Source organism: Zingiber officinale, chromosome 11B, assembly GCF_018446385.1.
Source record: "Zingiber officinale cultivar Zhangliang chromosome 11B, Zo_v1.1, whole genome shotgun sequence".
NCBI classification, from domain to species: domain Eukaryota; kingdom Viridiplantae; phylum Streptophyta; class Magnoliopsida; order Zingiberales; family Zingiberaceae; genus Zingiber; species Zingiber officinale.
In genome coordinates this window covers 19132967-19155571 of record NC_056007.1, presented here as the reverse complement: position 1 = coordinate 19155571, position 22605 = coordinate 19132967, and the positions used below count along the sequence as shown (strand labels likewise).

Genomic DNA, 22605 nt, shown 5'->3' with positions numbered 1-22605 from the left:
TGGGGAGAGCAATTAAAGGATGTTGGGCTGGCCGTCGCGCGCGCTTCCCGATTTACCCTAGTGGCTAGTGAAAAACTTCCATGCGGTTAAGCTGGCCATCCCAGAGATAGTCAATAAGGCTAACTAGGTTTATTATTTTATTTTTTTAAAAAAAAAGGTTTCTCTAAAGCTTAACTCATTTATCCCCATTAAAAATTCATTTTAAATTCTAAAAAATTCCAATATATTTATTATTTTATATTTATTTTTATATTTATTATTAGTTATTTTAATATTTTTGGGTTAAACTAATTCAAAATGTTTAGCTTGTTTAGTTGTATAGGTATTTTAATATTTTAATATCGATATATATATATATATATATATATATATATATATATATATAGAGGTATTTTACAACATAGCCCATATTTTAGAACAATGTTTAAAAGTCAAACAAGCAGCGAACATATTATAAATATGAATATATATTTGATTTATATGGGAATGAGATTTCTTAAAAATAAAATCATTAATCAAAATTTACAAGAAAAGATAAACCAGAAAAAAGAATATTGAAGGAATGAATTAATAAAAATTATTTGTATAGTTAAAAATCTTGGAAAAAAATAATTTGACATTTCGTGGTACAAATGAGAAGATTTATTAAGATAACAATGAAATTTTTTTAGGTTTAATTGATATGATTATAGAATTTTATAATGTAAGAACACCTTAAACGTGCCCCCACAAGGTGTCACGAGGTGTCCAGTTAGTTAAAGGGTGACAGATTTGCTACAATGGAATGAAGATAAATTCTAGACAAGTCCATGCCCTCGAGAAAAAAACTCCTCCCACTCCCTAGCCACTTGGCGATTGACAATAAGCTAACCCTGTGATTTACCTCCCTTCACATAACTAAGGGACGGGTTATGAGAGGTGTTTGGGATGAGCGCAATCACCTTTTGCTATAAAAGAACACCTTAAACGTATTCAAAATGATAAAATTCATAATTATTATCTTAGTCATAAATACAAAACGATCAAGTCAATAAATATATTAGGAAAAGAAATAAAAAAATATTATAATTAATAAAATAAAAGAAACAAATACTTTTCAGTCATATTTAATTATACTCTAGATACAAGTCATCAATAACAAATGTCTTTTATATTAAGGTGTAGAGATATTTCAACAAGTCCAATTAAACTAGAATAATATTTTATATAATTTTTAAAAGTAGATAATACATTAAGAAAATATCTCTGTGATAAGCTTATTAGTATAATAAAGAAAATTAAACTTAATATAAATGACATAAGAAGACAAGATATGATAATGGGGTTAATATGAAAAGGAAACAACTTATTACAAAAGAGATTGTTAGATATAAATTTTAAAACTTTTAATCCACCATGTGGTTGTCATAGTCTTAATATAGTACTATGTGATATGACTAATTCTTATCCTATTGCTATAATATATATATATTTTTTATGATATAATATATTTACTCGTTATTTTCTTCTTCTACAAAAAAAAAAAAAATGAAAGTTTTTGTAAGACCATATTCCTAATTTAACTCTTAAAACAATGTTACAAAAATATTGGGAAAATCATCTTTAAAGTATTAAAGCAATAAAATGTCAAGTTCCACAAATAAAAGAGTTTTATATAAACTTGTAGAAACTAATAAAAAGTAAAGCAAATTCTTTAGCAATATATATGAGTTTAAAAATTTTGAATTTTTATTAGGTATGATTATTTAGTATATGATATATTATTTATAATTAATACTATTTGTAAATTTTTGCAATATAAAGATATGAATATTGTTATTGTATTAGATCAGTTAAAAGGTCTTATTGTTTTAATGATTATAGAGAAAATAGATTCATATTGATTTATATCAAAGAGATTGCAAATGAAAAGAATATAGAATCAAAATTTTATGAAAATGTGTAATTAGAAGAAATTGAATGATTTGATAATAATAAAATTAATGAGATGAAACTTTCATTAATCTTTTAAAATTAACTATTTTAATTATATTCCTGATTATGTTATTTTTTTCACTTTAAAGTAATTTTGAATAATTTAAAATATATAAAGATAATTTTAATTTTTTATATGATGTAAAAAAGTTAAAATTATTTGATTATATTTTATTTTAAAATAATATTTAAATCTTGAAAAAAAAATTAACATATGACATGTTATCTGGTTGATGGTTTAGATTTATTTTTAAAATTAAAATTTTTTTAAAAACTAATAAATCCAGAATTAAAATGACACTTAGATATTGAACCTTATAAAAAAATATTTTTTCCCAATGCATAGATAGCTTATAAAATACTATTGACCATACCTATTAGTGTAACTTTAGTAATAAGAAATTTTTCAAAATTATAATTCACGTCTTAAGAAAGATTAAATAATTTAATGAAAAAAAATTATTATCAAACTTGAATATAAAAATTTAATTAATAATTTTACATCTCAAAAACCAAAAAAACTATATAAAATTCTATTTTTAAAATTAGTTTTTTTATTTAAAAAAAAAACTTAACCTTTTGTTATCAGTCCTAAGTCCGAATGAAAAAGAACGAGGGAATTTTTTTTATAAAAAAACATTAAAGGCCTAAAAATAATTACCTAAGGCTTTAAAGAACCTTGAAATGGGTCTATACTGGATGAACATAAATAAATTCTTACCAAATCGAATTTCAAACTTGCTCACAAATATTTAGTTCAGTTTTAAACATTGGAGTGCCTACTTATGGAATAGACAGAGATGAAATAACAAGTCGTTATGATAGACTTTAGATTTCTCAAGTTTGTTTTAGCCAAAATAAATTGATGCTTTACAATATCTGATTTTGACTTAATTTTTTGTTAGGTGGTATCAAATATTTAACTCTTTAAATTGACTAATTCTGAGGATGACTAGTACAGTCCTATAAAAATTTTCTACTAATCATTAAGATAAATTGAGAAGAGCTCATGAAGACTCATCCAAATGGCCAATGTACTTAGACCCGTTTCTCACTAAAGAGAAAAATGCCCTGTAAGACGCTGCAACTAAGATTAAGATTTTGACTTAATAATTATATGAAGGGTGACGTAATAGGTACTAATTTCCCAGATTTTACAGTATGAATTTTTTTCATTATTTATGACTTCTTTCCATAATAACACTTTCTCAAATATTTTTTAACTAATAATGAGAGCCAAGCCGAGCTCTATCAAGACATGTGTTAGATACAATTATTTTTTTTTTTATTTTTTTTTTGAAGGTTGTATCGATGACTATTTGTCAGGATACAACGAAATGGTTATGATCGTATAAATAATACACTACCAAGTTTTTATTTATTGAAAATTTGTCACCTAAAAAGAGCTCGTGTAAGACACTTCATTGACCCTTCTCTCAAGTAGTAAGTATCGATCGGTCGATAAAGTCTTGATCAATTTTGGTCTCACTATCATGCCACTCCAACCATATTTTAAATGAAACAAAAGGTATTTTTAAAATCTAATAAAAATATTTTATTTATTTATATTTTTTTTTGTAAATTGGATAAAAATAAAAATAAAAAGTATATTTAGGACATTTGCCCTCGAGATTTTATTCTACACGTGATTTGACACGTGATTTATCTCTTACGGCCGGCAGAGCCGGCACTGAATCTGCGTAGTGGCTTTTCGGTAATTCCAGACTTTAAAGTTTGAAGACGTTTCCAACGAAGCAGCGAAGGTCTTCCTCCTCTTCACCTTTCTCCCTTCCTCCTCCTCCCTTCCTCCTCCTCCTTCCTACAATGATAGAGAGGCCATGCAGGCTCCGCCCTTCTACGGATCCAACGCAGGAAGCCAAGCCGTGGCTCTCCGAGGGCCGTCATCGACAACACCGCCTCCCATCGCCGCCTCCGCCTGCTGAGGCAGCCGAGGGCGGCAATGTCGACCGAGTCCTTTTTAAGAACCTCGTTGAGATGGTCCCCCTGGTTGAATCGCTAATGGTATCTGCTGAATGAGCTAAAGTTTGAATCTTTGTACTTCATTCTCCCACTTTTTCTCCTCCGTGGTGGAGGAAGGTGCGATCGCTCTGATCTCCTGTGTTTGGCTGCGTAGGATAGGAGGGCGCGCTCGTCCTTCACGCGGAGGGCTTCTGTGATCTACACACCCGCGCCGTCCCACCCGAAGAAGGTGAGGAAAATCAAAATTCTTTTAAAGGTTGGATCTTGAAGCTTAGTTCATATTGGAGAGTATCTTTTGCTTTCCTTCGCCCTTCCTACTAGCGGATTTAGGAAAATGGCAGCGGATTTGATTGGTAAAGAATTTTTTAGGTAGCATACAAATTGTCCTGATTTCTGGTCTTGAATCTTGATTTGGATCTATCCATTTCCATATTTTGATTAGAGCTTCTGGAGAGTCGTTCTTTTCTTATATGTTTCTATGAACAGTTTACTTAATGTACACGAGACTTTTAGCAGTTCGTTTTATGCTGCAGTCGTGGTAGTCGAAATTTCTTAACATCGATATGATAATGAAGTTACTACTCGCTAATAACTTCCTTGGTATAATATTCGTAGTAAATATTGTTGTAGGGACTGAAAGCATATGCAAGTTCTTGGTGCTTCAATTGGAGATTTTTACTTGGAATTGGTTGGAATAAATATGTACCCATGCGACTTTTGTGAGTCTGACTGTCACTTTAGATCTTTATGTAGTTTGGATTCTATTTTCTTATACTGTGCCAGATTCCTATGAAGGTAAAACAAGTGGAAACTAGAATTCTATTTTCTCAAAGATTTAGGATTTGAAAATTTCGATTTTGAGCAGTTGGATTTGTGTTTGTTACTTCTATAGAATTTTATTAATGAGTCTAAAGAAAGATATAATAAAATATCAAATATAACTTTAAAGATTCCAAACATAAGAAATGAAATTTTATATCTTGTTTTCCCATGTAGATCTAAACAAATTAAGAATTGGAATTAGATTTCTTTTCTAAAATAGAATTGGATCTTTTCTATGAAGCATGAATTATACAAACCTCAATGGGATAGTTTTTCTCAGTAGATCTAGTGGTGTTCAGAATCTCAATTCTCAATCATCTTGGTATCTGTCACCAAAAAATTTTGTGAACTTTAGTTCCATGCAAGTTGTTGATCTACTGGAATTCAGCCTTGAGATCATTTCTTTATGAAACACATTGAGTATGATCAGTACTTGTAGCAAAAGAACAGAGTTAAATGAGAAATATGTGAAACTGGAGACCTTGATAATTCATTGAATAACAAAATAGGAATGCAAGTCTCCACTCACCATTTCTTATTTTATTCTGAAGTTTCAAACTCTCTTTCTAAATCATAGTTTAATTTTGTTTTGTTACAGAATGAGTATTATTTGCTAAATTCTTTATCTTTTCTGTAAATGGTTGAAAAAACATGATTCATTTGAGTCTTAATAACTTTGTATTTACAATTTGGAACTTTTAGAACAAGAGGCTTCATGTCACTCATTATTTTCTATGTAATCAGCAACTTCTTTTTCCATTTCTGAATGCAATCTTGTAACTTTTCCGTTGTCTTAAAAAGAAGCTGATGGCCATCTTAACATGTTATGAACTTCAGGCAACTGAGGCAAAAGGTGGAAGAGCTAATTCAACTGTTTCCGTAAAGAAACAAAGGGATTTCGAAGACAATGCACAAAGAAACAAACAAAAAGATTCTTCTATTGGGTTTACTGTGGAAACTGAGAAACTCCAGAAAGATCAGGAAGAGTTAAATATATTAAAGGAACAGATTAATGACCTACAAAGGAAAATACTAGAGAAAGATGAAGCTCTGGAATCAGCTGATAGTGAAATCAACCAATTGAGAGTAACTAATATATCTATTGATGAATTGAGGGCTCAGATTGCAGAGAAAGATTCTATGGTTAAATCTAATAACTCGCTGTTAAACAATGCCAAGGTAAACTGAGCTTAGTAATGCTACTAGCTTTCTGCTTGATGATACTGTGCTTATTTTTGGTTCTTGTGCTCTATTTTAGTCTGATTTTTTGATTGAATCCATATGCAACTAGCTTTTACCATTCCTAGTCCAAATAGATAATGTTTGACAGAACTGCTATTCAGTTTATGTAGTGATATTATGATAGATATATTCGTACCTTTAATTTCTAGCACGGTTAGGATCCAACCTCAATTTTCTTAGTTACATATTTTGTAATTATGTTTGGCATGATCACCATATTGTGTTTGCGATTGTTAATTGTCATGACTTGAATGGATCCCTTCCCATGGATGAGACAGGGAGCATGAAGTCAAACAATTTCATTAGTATTACCAGGATGTCAGTCCATATGGCATGACATTAAGAATCTACTCATATTACTAGATTGAAAATTGAACAACCAGTATGAGCATGTATAGCAACAATAATAAAATAGTTGAACACTCAAATAATTATATACCAAATTTATATTGTTTAGACATCACATTGACAATTGAAAAGAAAGACTAACCAGATAAACTAGCTAATGCTGAAAGAATGTGTAGAAGAAAACAATAAAGCAAACATTGGACTCCACAATGAAGAGAAACTCCATTGACCTCGACACCAACAACCTATCTTTGAGCAACTCTAACGTCCCAACTTGACACTCTGAGTACTCACCAGTCACCTCTACTAAATCTAAAGTTAAAATAAAATAAGTAGATGTCATATGGGGAAATAGTTGATAGGATAAGGCAGCAATATATATAAAGCAATATGATTAGCAGAAGGGAAAACATATGCAACCAGATCAAGGTATTATTATCACATTATACTAATTTAAGTTGAGCTTTTCTTTCTAAGTAAGCTTGAGTGGAGCGGACATGCACCTGACAAGGAAACAATGGGTTGTGCTCGGCATGACCTACAACTCCACCCAACATGAGCCTGGATCTATGTGTCTCCAGCTTGTGTGAACACCGGCATGGAACCAAGCCCAATAGTCGAATTTCATTAAAAAATAAGCTTGAGTGGAATGGGCATGCACTTGACATGGAAAAAAAAGGTGCTTGAGACAACCTACCACTCCACCCAACTCAAGCTTGGATTTGTATCTCCTATGCCAACATGGGCATGAATCCAAGTCCATTAGTCGGGTTCCATTAAAAAATTGACAACATACAAAAACTAAAATCAAAAAATTCTAAAAAATTAAAAAGTCTTAATTAATTAAAATCATGATTACATCTTAAAAAAAAATAGTCTGGTGCATGAAGTTTCCACCATGCGAGGTCATGGGGAAGGATCTACGCAGCCTAAAATCATGATTACATCTTAAGTTTGGTATAATATTTACAACTCAAATTAATAAAAAATATAGAATAAATATCATTAATTGTGATATTTGTTATTAAATACTATTAAAAATATCTAATATTAATTATTAATAATTAATATTTTATATCAAAAATGTCAAACCATTTAGCTCGTATGTTGTGCCCATTCGAATCCTGACAAGCATAGCCCATTTCAAGCTTGGGTCCCGATTGCAACCCAAGTACCCTAGCATGGACCCATGCCATGGGATGGGCTTCGCATGATATTTTCCATTTGCTGCTAGACATGACATATAGCTTGTCGTGTCGAACACCTCTATGTATGATATAATTCCTTGCATAATTAAGAATGCCTAGCCATGAATGCATCCCCTTTTTAATCATGAGGTCTTCTTCTTGAAATTCAGTGATTTTTGTGATTATGTGGGGCTGAAGCTTAATCTGTCGATTTCCCAATTTGGGTAAGTTACTTGGCCCTCTGTATGCAAAAACAAGTCCTATTGGTGACAAGCGAATGAACTCTCAAGATTGGTTATTAGTAAAGAAAATCAAAGACATAGTTCGAAATCTCCCTCAATTGGAGATACATCCCGAAGAAAGTTTTATTATTCTTGAAACCGATGGGTGTTCAGACGGCTGGGGAGGAGTTTGCAAATGGAAAAATTGTAAGTTCGACCCCTGATCTTCAGAAAAGGTGTGTGCTTATGCTAGTGGTAAATTCTCACCACCAAAGTCCACCATTGATGCTGAAATTTATGCTATAATGAATTCCCTTGAAGCATTAAAGATCTATTATCTTGACAAAAGGGAATTAATCATCCGCACCGATTGCTAAGCAATTATCAGCTTTTTCGAAAAGACAACAACCAATAAACCTTCAAGGATTCGTTGGTTGGCCTTTACAGATTATATAACCGACACCGGAATTCCCATTACATTTGAACATATTGAAGGCAAGGATAATCTACTTGCAGATTCTTTATCCCGACTAATTGCTTGCCTTACTATTTCAGAATGGCCGGAAGCAATTCTTAATGGTCTGGGGTTAATCCCTTAGGCTCTCCAGGAAGTCCAGCAAGCACCAACACCGCAAGCGGAGGAGGTTCTTTCGAAAGCACTTAACAATCTCTACCATTGGTTGAACAATACCAGCAGATGCTCAAACGAGAATACCCTATCAACCTTGAGTCTGATAATCAAAGACATGAAAATCTGCACCAATTACAACAACAAATTGCTGCCCAAGCACAAAATGCGCTTCAACAACTACGTATAATACATATGATGAAAGTAAAGGAATGTCAGTCTCTGAGTACAAAAGACAATTGGTGGCATGATTGGTTACCTGCTACAAGACAAATCGATCAACAGCTGGAACAGACAGCATATCTACTTAGCGATGCTGTTCGACGAATGTCCCATTTCAAAGTTTAAAGTTTACTCTTGTGTGCTGTAAAGTGGAAGGAATCTAATCCTTCTTTACGTCCTGTCCATAAGGTGTGCTGTCAAAGAAGGAATCTAATCCTTTTTTACGTCCTATCCATAAGTAAAGTTAGGACACCTCAAAAGGAATCTAATCCTTCTTTACGTCCTGTTCATAAGTAAAGTTAGGACACCTCATTCGATCTTATCGGATAAGAGAAAAAGCTTGTCGATGGAGCCCACAGAGCACCCGAGGCTTTCTTCTCCATGTCTATATAAGACAAATAGAGGAGCTTATGTACGGTATCAAAGCCTCACGGTCTTTAAGAGTTTTCTGAAGTAAGAAGCATCTGTAATTTAAGTAAGTTTTTAAATTCTTATCCTTTTACTTCACATTATCCTTGTCCTTCCCCTTCCTTCCCTTGCGTTCCCATTCTTATAATCAAGCAAGTAAGAATAAATAGTGTTAAAGCTCAACCGCCACTTAGGGCTAATTACCAAGATTTTCCTACCCAAAACTTTAACCCACTAATGTCATTCCACTACGTGGTTTTACACTAGCAAAGTTGCATTCACCATTCATTTAGCATGAAGGTAATAAGAAACAACAACAATCAAGCTTTATCCCACTAGGTGGGGCCGACTATATGAATTCTTCTATGTCATTGGACTCTATCCCCTATTATATCATCATTTATATTTAAATAAATTTTATCTTATTTTATTATTACTAATCAAGTCTTTTTTAGTCTTCCTTTCATCGTTTGATGTGCACATTTGTCATAGTTTCACGTGACTTACATGTTCATACCATCTTAAATGTGTCTCCTAAAGTTTTTCCTCGATAGGTGCAACTTGACTTTCTCTCTAATATTTTCATTTCTTTTCTTGTCATCCTTGTACGTTCATACATCCACCTTAACATTCTCATTTTTGCAACTCTCATCTTTTGCTCATGTGTTCAAGTCATAGCCCAACATTCAATTTCATATAACATAGCGGTTTTGCTGCCGTTTTGTAAAACTTTTTTTTAAATCTTAAAGGTACTTGACGATCACAAAGAACACTTGACGCTCTACTCCATTTCAACCATCCTACTTGTATTTTATATTAGATATCTCTCTCAATTCCTTCATCCTTTTATAAAAATGATCCTAAATACTTAAAGCTCTCATCTCCTACCTTAACAATTATCTCATTACATTTAATATTATTAAATTCTATATATTTTGTCTTTACTCTATGAAGGTAATAAGAAAATGAGTGCATTTTATCATTTCCATAAAACATAGCCAAGTAGTATGTTGATAAAAGGTTATGGGGTCTCAATGGTCATATATACGACCTTTAAACACCATGTTATAAGCTTGATATATTGTTGTTATTTTCAGGACAGTGGTTACAAAAGGCTAACATGGCCTTTACAGTCCCCAAAAATTTCCTAATTTGAGCTACAAGATATACCTTATTTACAAGTCCCTAAGAAACATGAGATATGACAGATAACAAGGATAACACAACCACAAATGAAGGAGGTATAATTTGGATGAAGTTAGGGCTCTAATTCACTTAATTAAGCTACTCATTGTCTACTTAAAAGCCTCAAATTCTTGCTGCTGCTTAGTACAACAACTTCAAGAGGTCGAAAATCCTAGCATAACATCTCAAAATCTCATGCGATTCTAAAGCTAAGCTACACCATGTTTGTCATGCACAACACAAAGAAGAACAGTTTTCCCTTAAAGCTAATCTGACAATACTTCTAATTCATAGAGGAAGGAACCTAGGAACAACAATGACATCCTATCTCAAGTGAAGCTTGCCAGTACATTTTGTGATGGAAACATACTGAAGAACTTCTTGTACCTATTGCCCTAAATAATAAACCATTATTTTAGAGTGAATTTAAAGGGAAAGAGAAGTTAGTTTAGAGTTCTACCAATTCCATATAAGCACTAGTTTATTAAAATGCAGGTGATGTGAGACCATAATAAATATACATATTATTCGAGGAAGAGGGAGGCCAAAAAAGACTTAGTTAACAATGATAAAATTATTTAAATATAGATGATGATATTATAGGGGATCAATTCCAATGACGTAGGAGAATCCATATAGCCAACACCACTTACTGGGATAAAGGTTTGATTGTTATTGTTACATTATTAAAAAAATAAAAGGGGTAGATTTTAGATGAAAAGAGGTAGGTTTTTCAAGAAAAGAACCAGGGCTATTTTGAAAAAAAAATAGTTGGAAAAAGGAGGTAGTGGTATTAAATAGAAAATAACAATCTGAAGCATTTATTTTAATCATCTTCATCTCAGCTTTTTCTCTTCCTGCTATTTGCTTCAATTGATGTACTGTTACTCTTTAATTCACCACCAACTTTTTTCCCTTTGTCCTCTAATATATTGTTTGCATCATTAAATATGAGAGTACTCATTCCTCATCATTTTCAACATTTCTATTCTATTTGGATCAATTCCACACGTTTACTCTTTTGTACTACATCTACTCTCTCTTGAATAAAATGATTGATATCTCAATTGATTGCTCCCCCAACATTTCTCTATGGAAGAATAAATGTTGGAATTCTAATGTCACTTTTGTCTATAATATTTTCTCTGCAACAGGTTAACTCTCAAAGATAGGTGAGTCACTGTCTCCTCATCCTTTGAGAACTTTATTCTATCTCCTCTTACAACTTCTCAAATCCTTCCTGTATTAACTCCTTGTCTCAGAACTACATATCTTTTCTTTTATATTTATCTTTGTTTTTTTCCCTCTTTATGCTTCTTGAAGTGCACAGCATAATGAGCATTCTCATACATTTTCCATCTGAAATATTTGAAGTTAGAGCTTAATGTAAACGTTGAGCATAGTTGAAGATAGATAACCATTCATTGATAAATCTTAGACCTACTCAGCTGCTGTGAATCTTGTGTTATTGGAGTATTGTACTTAGGTAATCGTTTGTGCACTACAACAAATTGTCTTAGTTCGCAAGTAGTAATCGTTTAAACACGATTATCGCAGAATTATTTTATAACACCTTTAATCACAATATTAGCTTTAACACTTGTTTTATAGAGCTCAACAAGATGTACTGATTCCCAAGTAGTCATTGTATACATACCACGATTACAAAATTATCTTTATGACATGATGGGACTTTGAATCGTAGTTGGAAAGTACATGACTATTTTGTGATTATTCATAAAGGTACTTTCCTTTTTTTTATTCTTTGTTGCTGTGCTTTGACTTCTCCTTTAGTGTTTTTCACTCTTTTTCTGATTATTGAGATCTCTTGAATCTCTATGATGCTACTGGTCATTCTTTAGTACTTGTGATGCTGAAAAGAAATCAATTTGAAATTCAAATTGATTTTGGTAATTATTCCGTTTTAGATGTCAAGAAGTTTGGTATGTGTTAATTTAGTAGAAGTTTAATTGTGTTATTATATTTATTCCTAGTTTAGTTAGGATTGTATCTATAAAAGAGGTGTTGTCTTCAATGCGTCAATTATCTTTCAAATAATATTTTTTTTTGTTAATTTTCTTTGCAAGATTATCTTGTGTGAGGTCATACCGCATAAACTTGAATGACAAATTGCCCTGAAACTTTACTCTGTTATTATTATGCTGACTTGTCTGTTGCATCTCCTCTCAATTCCTGTAATTGTGAAATGTTAATAGGAATACTTTTTTAAATGCTGCTGTATCTTCTTTCTCTTGCTTAACATCTTAAGAAATAGTTACTTGTTGAACTAGTATGAGGGTACTCTTCGTTTAATCTACAGATCAGTTTGGCAGACAAGCAAGCAACTCTGGAGAGATTGACTTGGGAAGCTCAAATGTCTAAAAAGAAAATTGAGGAACTTCAAGGAGAGAGAGCTTCTATGGACTATGAGATTACCACACTGATGAAAATTTTTGAGCAGTTATCTGCGAATCATTCATCCATGAATCCTGATGAAAGTTTATGTTCGTACAGATTGGAACCTCTTCCAGTTATAGTGAGTTTTTCCTCTCCTTTGATTGATGGTCGTTTGGCTGTTCTTTTTGATGCCATTATTTATTATATTTGTGCCATGGAAGAAATTTTGGTTTAATATTACGAGGAAAGTAGAAAATGAATTAGCTGCAATTTCATTTGCTAAATCTCTAATAACAAAACTGTAAAGAGGGGTGAAAGCCCATTTTGTGCATTTTTCCAAGAACCTAAGCAATTATTGTATAATGCCTTGCTAGTTACTTTAACCAAAAATATAAGACACATACTATTGGTATGTCAATTCAATCTCCTCTTTAGGACTGTGTTGGATTATCATTGTGAGTTGGTCCTTGGGAAGGTGGAGTCACAACCATGATTTAAATTGACAAGTCGTGCCATATCATTCCACTTGCTAATCGACATGTGAAACACTGATGCATTGCGATACTATGATCGACATGGCAGGCAAAGGCATTACAACAATGGATCACATGGGTGGTCTTCACGGCCAGAGACCCGATTTGAAGCCTCTCCCCCACTTCTTTGAGTTATGCCTCTTCGCTTCCTCTACTGCCTTGTCTTTTCCTCTGTTGCATCATATGCCTTTTTCTCCTCTTCCTCCACCTCTTCCTCCTCTTGGTCCCCCTCTGCCACCAACTCTATATTCCCTCCTTTGCCTACAACTGGTCCAACCACAACTCTTGGCTTTGGTTCTACCAGTCTAGCTTTTCATTCCCCTAATCTTGACCATTGCATTGTTGTCTGCTAGTTCACATGCCGTGATCCATCTGATCTACGACTTCGGCCCAATCCATGCGAGTTGTCCCTTTCATTGCATTGTTGGTTGTTGCTGTCTGCCCTTCTAAAGTCCCCATGACTCTTTTCACCCGTTGAGATAAAAGTAATTGCTTTAGGCCCCACTCAATTCACCCACCCACACCAACTAGCAACTACCCTTTATCCAAATAAAAGCTGTAAGTAATTATCTTGATGTATATAGTAATATTGTCAGTGTATTATTATCTGAATGGTGCTTTGTTGGTCTCGTGTTGGTTCTCCTGGAGTTGCTTTGCATGGGTGATGGAGCAAGTGACAGCAAAAAGGTCTTGTTCCCTTTTAGTATAGCTCATTAGAAACTTTAAACACTTCCAAATTCAATGCAATTCTAGCTGTTTTGAATATATTTTTTTTTCATACTCATATTGCAATTTCCTTAACTGAATTTGTTGGCTATTGGTTTTCTTCATTTCTAGTGCTACCATTCATCTAATATCTTCCTGTTTACACTGAAAGTTCCAACTTTCTAATGTTGGATTACAAGATTGAAATAAATTTATATAGGGCCCTATTAGTCCAGCATCAAAATGCAATTTTCATGTGCCACATCTTTTGATGGTGTTCCTCCATCTACATGCAGTTTGGAGAATAAGAAAATCTTTCACAGCTACTTAATTCGTTGTTTCTATGGCATCCTTACATTTGTTCAGTTTTTTGTAAACTTCTTTGGAGGAAAGAATTCTTTTATAAACTTTCCCCAACATAGCATCTCATAAATTTTCTAAAATAAGAGACTTTTTATTTGAAAAGTGGAAATTTGGGATAGTTGGTGTGAAATTTAATATCATTTGTTTAATTCATGCATAATAGTGTACTTCGTACATTCTTCATGATATTTCTCTTACACACCACCACAACAACAACCAAAGCTTATCCCATTAGGTGGGATCAGCTATATGCATCCTCCTACGTCATTGAGCTTTATTCCTACTATATCATTATCTATATTTAAATAAATTTTATCTCATTTTATCATTATTAATCAAGTTTGTTATCTTCTTTTTCCTTATTTAATGTATATATTTATTATAGTTGTACATCGCCTAACTAGAGCATCTATTGATCATTTAACTACAAACATGTCTCTCTATGTTCTCTTACCACCCAATTAAGAAAGATGGAGCAAATTACCATTTGCTATTTTTTATCTGAGGATCTAAATGATTGGAAAATCTTTGATTCTAGTTTAAGGTTTGGTGAGCTTTGTGGTAGGAAGAACTTCAGTCCTAGTGACTCTTCTCAGTTTTCTGCTTCCTACTAGACTCATTAGAATTTGCTCGAGCAATTCTGTGTTTGGTTTGCAAATAAGACCTGATCGTATTAGAAAATTTTCACTTAAGATTATCCTCTCTTTAGGGAACAAAATTTGGCAGCATTCTGAAACTTGTTTTATCTTTACAATTGAGAAACTATCATACAGTTAAAATCAGGATCTCGGTTTAGCAAAATCTGTAAGATTAAACAGAACAAAGTGTAATAAAGTGTAGTGAGTATAAATGTAGCTTGTGACAATTCATATGGAAAAGTTTTGTAACAATCGAAAAATGAAATCGACAAATGCCCACACACTTTGCCTTAGTAGAACACCTGTTCTCTGTATTTGTTCATTGTCTTGCTCAATACAATTAACTTGGATGATCTGACAACAGAATGACTCCGATGATATTACATCGGAGAAAGTCGGAGAGGCGAGAGCAGCCTACAGTGCTGCTGTTGCTGCTGCAAAAGAGAATCCAACAGAGGAATTGCTAGCTAAAGCAGCTGAGGCAAGGCTACAGCTTCAAGCTCTCGTAATCTAACAGTTCAATTCTTGGATCTGTGTAAATGTTATGGTGATTAGATTGTAATATCGTTGTCTTCCTGTCTGAAAACCCTTTTTGTAGTAATTTATGCCATGCTTGTTGCTTTAATGATGAATATCAATCACTAATTACTGTCATTGCTCTAGATTTCTTGATTAGGTTTATGAAGAGTCATTATTCCAAAGACTAATAGTCATCCGTAATTTACCTCCTCCGTGTTGGCCCTGGGACGGGTTGGCGGGGGCGTTGGGGGCGAGCGTATTCGCCTTTTGTCATCTTGATTAGGTTTATGAAGTACCTTCAAGGTTTCCTTGATCATAATCATATTAGCACTTCATGTTTTTTGGAGTGATATTATGAGGTTGGAGCTTTCTCTTTCTAAGACTTAGTAAATTAAATTATGTATCCGGAGCCGCCACCTCTTCTACCCTGTGGTCCAGATCTCCCTCTCGGGGCCCTGCTCGGTTAGCGCTCATATACGATGACTCTTTTATCGACCGAGTTCTCTTTGACCTCAACACTCGATAATTTTTGACAATCATAGGCACCGTACTATACTGTTAGAACCGCCCATAGTCTGACAGTTGAAGCCAAGGGTGACAATTGGCCAAGAGCCTGACTACACCAAATGTATGACTCTAACTGCTGTCTCCATTGGTGCCCGACCTCTTGCCGCCATGCTAGGCGATTCCTAGTTCTTCGCTCGTGTGACGAACTATGTGGCATGTACAACAGCTTGCGTGGTGAGCTCGACAAATCGCAAGGATGTTTTTTTCAATCGGCTGTATAAGGCTCGGTGATGGGAGGTGAAGTACGGAGGTCACTCTTCTCTCTTGAGCTTTTAGTCTTTTTCTTTCACGCGCACCCGCAAGTCCTATCTTTCAGTTCCATACTGACTTGACCGTCAAAGGAGTCACGTCATCCATGCCGACGCTGGTTGACTAGTGCTGACTTGCAGGACTTCGAGTTTCGAACGATGGACACAGCTCGAAGAACATAAGGGAGAGGAGGGACCAATGTGCAGAGGAGAACACCTCATTAAGCTAGTGTAATTTTTACATCTTCGATTAAATATAAGTGTTTCATAATTCAACCCAAATCAAAAGTTATGGCTTCTCAAATTTATAACTTATAGTTGTAGCTACTACAATGTGTTGTTGATCTTTAGAAGATTAGCAACAATGTGTTGTTGGTCTTCAGAAATTCAGCAACAAAGACTAGCAGCAACGTGTTGAACTACAAACTTTGAGATGTCATAATTTTTGACTAAAATTGAATCATGAGACGCACAATATATCATATCAAAACTTGTTTAGAGATCTTTGATTGGATATATTATGTGTTCTGTAATTTAACCTAAATCAAAAGTTATGACCACTCAAAGTTATAACTTATAGTTATAGCAGCTACGATTTCGTAGCTACGACAACGTAGCTAGTCTTCAGGAATTCAGCAACAAAGACCAGCAACAACATGTTGAAGCATAAAATTTGAAAATTCTTAACTTTTGATTGGGATTGAATCACGAGACACACAACACATCAAATCAAATCTTGTTCAAAGATCTTTGATTTGATATATTATGTGTTTCATAATTCAATCCGAATCAAAAGTTATGTCCTATCAAAGTTATAACTTATAGTTGTAGCAGGTACGATTTCATAGCTACCATAACATATTGCTAATCTTCAGAAGATTAGCAATAATGTGTTGTTGGTTTTTAGAAATTTAGAAATAAAAACTAGCAACAATGTTTTGAACCGTAAACTTTAAGAGGTCATAAATTTTAATTGGAATTGAATCACAAGAGGCACAATATATCAAATTGAAGTTTGTTCAGAGATCTTTGATTTAATATATTATGTATGTAATTCAATATGAATCAATAGTTATGGCCTCTAGAAGCTATAACTTGTAGTTGTAGCAGCTACGATTTCGTAGCTAATATAGCGTGTTGCTGGTCTTATAAAGATCAGTAACACAAAGAGTTTTTAGTCTTCTAAAGATGAGCAACACATTATTACTGATTAACCATTGGACGTATACACCATTGGATGAATAATATATATATCAAATCGAAAATTTCTGAACAATTTGAGATGATGTTTGATAGTCATACCATAAAAATTCAATAATAGTTTTATTGAGTTTTACATCAATAATACACTAGAAGAGCACAATAATTTAGACAAAGCAACAATTAATAATATAAAACAATTTGATATTAAAAAAAAGGTTATAGCAACAATTAAAGATCTTTGAATGAGCTTAGATTTGATATATTATGTGTCCTGTTGTTCAATCTGAATTAAAAGTTATAGTATATATAAAAGTTATAACTTGTAGTTGTAGAAATCATAACTACTACAACATGTTGATCTTCTAAAGACTAGCAACGACGTTGTTACTGACTTAAACTTTGAAAGATCATAACTTTTGACTGGCATTGAATTACGAGACACACAATATATCAAATCGAAGATCTCCAAACAAGCTTTGATTTGATATATTGTGTATCCCATGGTTTAATCTCAAACAAAAGTTATGGTCTTTCAAGTATCAGTAATAAAATCAATAATACAATACATTATGTTGCTGACTTAAACTCTGAGAGATCATAACTTTTAACTTAGATTGAATCATGAGACACACAATATATCAAATCAAAGAACTTTTAATGAGCTTTAATTTGATATATTGTGTGTCTCGTGGTTCAATCTCAATCAAAAGTCATAGTCTTTTGAAGATCAACTATAAAATCAACAACACAATACATTGTGTTGCTGATTTTTCAGTAGCATAAAATCAGTAATAACGTGTTGCTAACTTAAATTTTGAGAGACCATAACTTTTGACTCTAATTTAATAACGAGATGCACAATATATCAAATTAAAGATCTCATCTTTGATTTGATATATTGTGAGTCCCGTGATTTAATCCCAATTAAAAGTTATTGTCTCTTAAAGTTTATGTCAGCAACACTATGTTACTGATTTTCAAAAATCAGTAACACAGTGTTGTTGACTTTCAAAAATTAGTATTGTATTGTTAATTTTTATAAATCAACAACATAGTGTTACTAATTTTAAAAAACTAACTACAATGTGCTGCTAACTTAAATTTTGAAAACCATAACTTTTCATTTTTGGAAATCAACAACACGAGCCTGATTTTCAGAAACCATCAACACAGGTGTTGATCATTTTCGGAAATCAGCAACACCATGTTGCTGCTGATTTTCAAACATCAGCAACAAGGTGTTGCTAATTTTTGGTGTTGCTGATTTCCAAAAACCAGCAACATAAGTGTTGTTGGTTTATCTTTATGACCCTATTTATGCTTATTATTTTCGCTATGTTACATTGAAACTATATGTAATATCTGAAAATAATCTAATCTGTGATTTAACTTTTCAATCAATAATCTTTTGCATTCTCTGTGAACTCCTTAAGATAAACAAACAAACTGTTTGAAAGATAATACAACTAATCTTCTTTCGATAAATATACAAAATGGCATAGAACATCTACAAAATGGCATAGAACATCCATTACTGATCTCAAACACAAACCAACATCAATGATAAGACAAACAATACAAAGAAGATGATCATTGCACAAGCATAAAATCTAGTGACAAGGAAAATGAGTTTCTAAGAGAAATTAGGGACTCAAAGCTTCCTTGAAAAGGTAATTGGTCAGGGTATCTAGATGAACTCCACAACTAATAGGAAAAATCATCTCATGCCTTGTTGGAGGAAACTCTACTTGGTGAAGCCGCGAAATATCTCACTAAAGGGTCAGAACTAACTATGAGGTCAATCCACCAGCAGACAGTTGAGATCTTAGAATTGAAAGGCACCTCACGACCAAGAATACTTCATTCAGACGCATTGCTTGGGTCTTCAACTAAGACTGGAGTGGCTTCTGCGGAGAGGAACAAATATTAAAAGAGAGTTTTTGGCATTCTACCTAACATTTGTTTAGCAATGAACTTTGATAGTAGCATAATAATAATAGAATAACTTCAAAGGAAAAAAATAATTGATAGATAATAAGTCGCAAAGCACAGAACTTTAGAAGCTCAAACGAGAGCTTCCACCAAGCCATCACTTTCTTTCCAACCAAATCATTTTGTAAGCCAATGTCCTTAATCTCCATATGTTCTTCACACCCTTCTTCCTTCAACTTCTCAATTCTCATTTTCATAGTACCCACTACTTCTTCACCCTCCTCATCTTCATGTCTCTTATCAATAATTTCAGGCGCCCTATCACCACCAAGCTCATCCTTTTAGCTACTAAGATGCGATCTTTTCTCCTCCTTCGGCTCATTGAACCCACATCCATCTAAATTAGTACTTGCCTCCAAAAAACTTACATCCTTCCCCTTCGTGTCTGAGTCGGCCCAACTAGGGTTTTTCGAATCGTCCATGGTCGCCGCCTCAACTGTCTCCTAATTGTGACCATTTCCACAAAGATGCTCCTTTACGACCTCCTTGCGTGAATCTAATGCGAAGTAGTCAAGCACGATGGCTTCGTCACCGGAGTCAAGCTCCTGTGAGGGTTTCCAACCATCCTCACTAGCGTCGGGCTTTATTAGGATCTCCCAGTCACAGAACTCGAGATGGCCTTCCATGGTGGGTGCCATGCTCAAGAGTAGAAAGACGAGAAGGCAAAGAGGGAGGAGATCAAAAAGGAGAATTAGGGCAATATGGTGTTGTGGTACTGATTTTTAAATGAACAATAATAGATGAGAGAGGAGGGATGATATGCGTAGATTATATATATTTTCATGTATGCTCTAACACACATTTACTTTCTTTCTTTGCATATGTTCTTGTTGGAACCGAATTTGAAATTTAGATATCATATTTCTACACTCTTATGCGTAGAGGAAATTTAAAATTTTATTTATAATTTAACAATTAAATCAAAGGAGTGTTCATATGGCTTTAAAATAAGCATAAGCATGATCTTTATCTAAGTATGCATTACAATCTAACCGTATAAGTAAGATCCTAAAAACATAACAAAGATAAACTATCATGTAATTGATTCATATAATGCTAATTTAATCATTTTATTTAGACATACTAAATTATCTAAAATAAACATGTTAGATCATTTAAGCAAAACCTAAATAAAACTATATATAAATCAATGTACAAGCATAAACATACTTTTCAAACAACCTATGTTTGGGGATGACTTTAACTATTCCGGTTGCAGCAAAATAACTCTTCATTGATTATCACGATCTTGTACTTCCTTCATCTAATCTGGTCCACGATCGGAGTGTTGGTGCAATTTTCGTAGGTCAAGGTTGACCAGGTTTATTAAGCTTGAATTGGCTCAAGCTTGATTCGTAATATGCGAGTTTCGATGTTTGATAATATATGAAAATTGTTTTGACAATGTATGGAGATTGCAGGAGCAATCGTCTATTTGGAGAGATTAGTCAAGGTTGACCAGTTTAATGTGAAGAAGAGTCAAGTAGGTCAAGGTTGACCGGATACTTGACTAGGAAGTCATAATTGGAGGTTAGGCAAGGGAAGTCTAATGGGAAGGTTGACAGAAGATGAAAATCTAAGTGAGTCAGTATTTGACCGGACACTTAGGTTACGTTTGGTTGGGTGTAATGTAATCGAGATTGTAATGTAATCAAATTTGTAATGTAATGTAATGTAATCTTGATTACATTACTACGTTTGGTAATATAATGTATGTAATCTTTGATTACAAGGATGATTACATTCTTTTGTTTGGTATTCATTATTTTTTATATGGAATGTAATTCATATTATTATAAAATGACAAAAATATCCTGCGAATTCTACTGACGGGTCGCCGCACCTCTGTCGGAGCTTGCGTCCGGTGACCGATGAGGGTCGGCCGACGTCGACCGACGATCGACGGCCGGTGACCGGTGACGACGACGGCGGTCGGCGATCAGCGGTGGCGGCGGCGGCGGTGATTAACGACCGGCGGTTGGCGGTCGGCGACCGGCGGCCAGTGACCAGCGGTCGGCGACCGATGGCGGTGGCTGCCGGCGGCCGGCGGCAACGACAGCCGACCGATGACCGGCGACGACAGCCGACCGATGACCGGCAGCGGCCGGCGACCGATGACCGACGGCAGCGACGACCGGTGGGCGGGCGGCGGGCGACAGGCGGTCGACTAACTAGGGGTATATTTGGTATTCAAATTTTGGTTAAACAGTGACCTCGTAATGTAATCGGATTACATAATATTTGCTTTGTAATCCAGATTACAAAACTTCACTATATTTTGTAATCAAGATTATATTACATTACAGGTTTAAAGTTAAAACAAACAAAATAACCAGCCTTGTAATGTAATCCTGATTACATTACAAGACAGATTACACCCTACCAAACGTAGCCTTAGTGGAAAAGTTCTGGTGAGTGAAGCTAGGCAAAAGAAAAATCCTGGTGAGTGAAGCTAGGTGAAAGACCTAGTGAGTGAAGCTAGGCAAATGGAAAATTCTAGTGATCGTGAAAGCCCTAGTGAATGAAGCTAGGCTGTAAGGAAGTCCTGGTGAGTGAAGCCAGGCACATGGAAATCCAGGTGGGTCCAAGGTGACCAGACACCTAGTTCTTGGAAGTCCAAGTGGGTCATGGATTGATCGGATACTTGGCACAAGGAGAAAAGTCTCAGTGGGTCAAAGGATTGATCGGATACTTGGTGATAGAGTCCCAATAGGTCACGGTTGACTGGATGTTGGGTATGACAACCCTAGACTTGAGTTAGTCAAGTTAGGGTTGGTCAATTGATCAACTGATCAATTGAACCAGAGCTCAATCAATCATCCAATTGATTGGGTCACGTCAATCAATCAGTCAATCGATTGGAGGTCATTCGCGCAGAGCAGTGTGCTCCCCAATCAATTAGCTGATCGATTGGGTTGCTCGAATCGATCGATCCATCGATTGGGGTTCGGTTTCTCGCAGTGGCGCGAGGAAAAGTCGAAATCGATTGGTCAATCGATTCCGGGGCTTTCTGTGATAGCACAGAAAGGCTCTGGATCGATTAGTTGATCGATCCAACTATACCCAATTAATTGGTTAGCCGATTGGGATATGACCGTTACACAGGATATAGGTTTTGGACGGCTGGGATCGTTGGGATCTGACATGGCTATCGATTGGGAGGAGGCCCAATCGATTGGGAGCCCTAGATTGCGGAATATAAAGGTGATAGCAAGTTCAAATG

General features: G+C 34.4%; 1 protein-coding gene across 1 annotated transcript; it reads left to right on the top strand.

The window, feature by feature from the left end:
* Positions 1-3666: 3666 nt before the first annotated feature.
* LOC122035108 (protein MICROTUBULE BINDING PROTEIN 2C-like) lies at positions 3667-15528 on the top strand. The gene is made up of 5 exons (XM_042594499.1): positions 3667-3996; positions 4109-4183; positions 5614-5955; positions 12538-12753; positions 15218-15528. The coding sequence occupies exons 1-5, from the start codon at positions 3799-3801 to the stop codon at positions 15365-15367; spliced, it is 981 nt and encodes a 326-aa protein (XP_042450433.1). The 5' UTR covers positions 3667-3798; the 3' UTR covers positions 15368-15528.
* Positions 15529-22605: the final 7077 nt, after the last annotated feature.